Here is a 2,943-nt window from a genome sequence, read left to right as displayed (position 1 = left end):
CTGGTTGACAGACAAAACAGTAAGGCTAGGGTTAGCTTCTTTGTTGTTCATAGAGCTGTAACTTAAGAATTCTACTTAATTCCAGATTTGGAGGTAAAACATAAATAGGAATTAATCCTGTATTTCAGAGTTTCTGTTATGAGTGATTGCTTTGTATATCCACAGCAGGTAACACAACTTCAGTTTTGTCCAGTGCCCCACTATGCAAAACATATCCACTGCTTCTGCTCACTTTACCTTTTGTGCTACATCATATACAGGACTGAATGCAATTTCCACATACTAGAGACAGTCTTGGGTCCACAGTGTACATTCCCCTGCCCTGAAATAGGCACTTGTGATTTTTGGTTTCTCAGTTAAAAGGCACTACAACAATCTATCAGAAACACTGTTACAGTGAGATTTGTAAATTTAAATTATGCATGTACCAAATAATTTGCTTCTATTCTGTAAGGATATGGAAATGAGAGGTGGTAATACAACATTTTTGTGTAATGTGTGTTCACATGTTAAGTGCTATCCTTGATTTTTTTTTTAAATAAAGTAAGTTGTGTTTATGGGAGATGGCAAATGGTAGAGAGAAGTTCAAAGATGCATAGTAGTTAGCAGAAGGTAGTTTTCATCATGAATGATCACTAATCAACTACTCTGAAAACTTGGAGATGATTACTTCATGTGCAATTAAATATTACAGTGTAGTTGTTACACAAAACCCAATTAGAGGCTACTACTGCTATGTCACTGCACATTGCCAGCCCTGTACAACAAGGCCAAATTTTTCAGGTTGGTGGCAGTGGGAATATTCATGAGGTTTTTACCAGTGCAAAAACAGGGCAACAGCATTTGTTTCTGCTGGTCAATTAGAAAGGGAAAACCCTGGAGGAGCTGAAATCCTTAAGGCAGAGAAACTAATGTTCTAATCCTTCTGCAGAGTACTGGTAGAAATGCTTGCCAGAGAGGGTATGAAACCTCCTTCACACAAGGCTTTAAAACAGATTATATGAACACCTGCTTTAAAAGGTTTAAGTACAGTTGATCCTGCACTAGGGCTGAGAATCAGACAATGCAGATTTTGTCCGGTTTCCCCTCACACCTGTTCCCTCTGTGTTTATGAACAGCCTTTTAAAATATTTGAGTAATTAAGAGCATGCAAGGAAAAAAAAACAAGAAAACAGACCTTTTAAACTCCAACTACAGTCAGTACAATAGGACAACATTCAGGAAAAGTACTACTAAATGTGAATAAGAGTTGATGTAAAAAGAATCTGACTCCTTGCAAAACAGAATGTGCCCTCACAAGTTTATACATCGTATAAAAGGCTTACCCAAGCACACACTTGAAAAACTGGTTGTGAGGGGGAAAACAAACTAAACTCTTCCCTACTTCCCTGTAAACACTTCTCTTTTGATCTTGGGAATAAATTTGGTTTCCAAATATTTCAGCCTGGAATAAAGCAGTGTAGAAAAAAAACAGGTTTTCTTACCTGAACATTTCTGACACCTCTACAGTTGCCAGCCAGAAACTATACGAATTGGCATAGTAGTTACAAGTGCCACGACCATGACACTCAATAAATGGAGCTGAGCGGAATTCTTCTAAACAGGATCCAGGTGATGCCAAGGCCTGCCCAGAGCCCTCTGCTCCAGCACTGGTGTGCTGGGGTAGTGGGCAGGAAAGAAACACACACAAAAAAAACTTACAGTAGGAAACAGAAATGAACAGCACAGGATGCAATTGCTAGAAGAACCGCTGTTTGGCTGAGATAATATTGAGATAATGTGATGTCAGACACCTCTGTAACTACCCTTAGAAAGGCAGGACTTGCAGAGTGTTACCATTCTCTCTATGTACTGGAAAATTGCTGTTAATCTTGGCTGCCATGGTTATTAACTTAAGATAAAGGCTCTCTAATGATACTACTGTAGTTTTTAACAGAGTGTTAAAGCAGCTAGTTGAGGACATGAACAGGTAATAGTCACTTCTGGAGTAGGAGGCAGTTCTTACCATCATGAAAGAGTAACCGATCCATAGGGAGTCCCAGCCTGGAGGACACGAAGGAATCTGAATGGTCTGACTGTGGACAGCTATCACCATAGCAGGAGCTTCACACACAACACATCTGGACTCAGGGGAAGTATCAGAGAAATAAAACATACAACTTAATAACTTAATGTCACTTGTTAAGGGTTATTATACAGAGAAAGGGAGACCTAGCTTGTGAGGGTCTGTCCTGTTAATTTAGACTTCTCATGTATCTTGTGAGTGCAGTAAGACAGCTGTTCTGACTACAAACTCCACCCTTTTCCACTAACAACCATTGGGTAAAATACAGTTCCCAAAGCAAGAAGTGGAAGCTCCAAGTCCCCCAGGTAAATGCCTTAATCCCAGCACTGCAGGCTCCTGTGTTTTTTTCTGTCCACAGTAACCTTGCACTCGTGCTTCTCAGGTCAGAAAAGCCCTTACAGCCTTTCAGCCTCTAAGGATTACTGCTACACATAGATGGGCCTTTTCAGACAATAGACACTTTAAAACCAGCTCTTCTCCTTGTTTTTCCCAGAGCAAAACATAACAAGGTCAGTCTTATTTCCAATCTATGTGTTGGACTGCACGTGGTGAGATGTATGTTTCTTTATCCAGATACTAAGAAAAGAGATTGATAGCCTTCTTTGTCTCACCGGCTAATGAATGGCTGAATGTTCTGCCCAGTCAGTGGCTCCATGCTCATCGGCATTGGCTCTGGAGTTGACAGCCAGTAGGAATAGTCATTCCTTGATGCAAAATTACAAACGTTGTTGATGTTGCAGAACATGAAAGGCATGGTGCTAAAACGTCTAAGACAGCTCCCAGCAGTACCTACAGAATAAGATACATAAAATGTGACAGCCAAGTTCTCACTTCATTGATTGTAGCAGTTTTTTGAGAAGGATAATTGTGAGTATTCA

General features: G+C 40.1%; 1 protein-coding gene across 2 annotated transcripts in view; it reads right to left on the bottom strand.

Moving 5' to 3' along the window:
* COL4A5 (collagen type IV alpha 5 chain) overlaps positions 1–2,943 on the bottom strand; it is a 79,704-nt gene that overhangs the window by 2,724 nt on the left and 74,037 nt on the right. For both annotated transcript variants that reach the window (XM_031594471.2, XM_090150071.1), the window contains exons 48-50: positions 2,677–2,854; positions 2,006–2,120; positions 1,485–1,657 (exon numbers count right to left, since the gene is read on the bottom strand). In XM_031594471.2, the coding sequence (XP_031450331.2) occupies positions 1,485–1,657; positions 2,006–2,120; positions 2,677–2,854 (466 nt within the window). The remainder of the gene's footprint in view (positions 1–1,484; positions 1,658–2,005; positions 2,121–2,676; positions 2,855–2,943) is intronic.

This window comes from Phasianus colchicus, chromosome 14, assembly GCF_987193195.1.
Source record: "Phasianus colchicus chromosome 14, bPhaCol1.hap1.1, whole genome shotgun sequence".
Taxonomy (NCBI): Eukaryota; Metazoa; Chordata; class Aves; order Galliformes; family Phasianidae; genus Phasianus; species Phasianus colchicus.
Note: the sequence above shows the minus strand (reverse complement) of the source record. Positions and strands in the feature narration are given on the sequence as shown.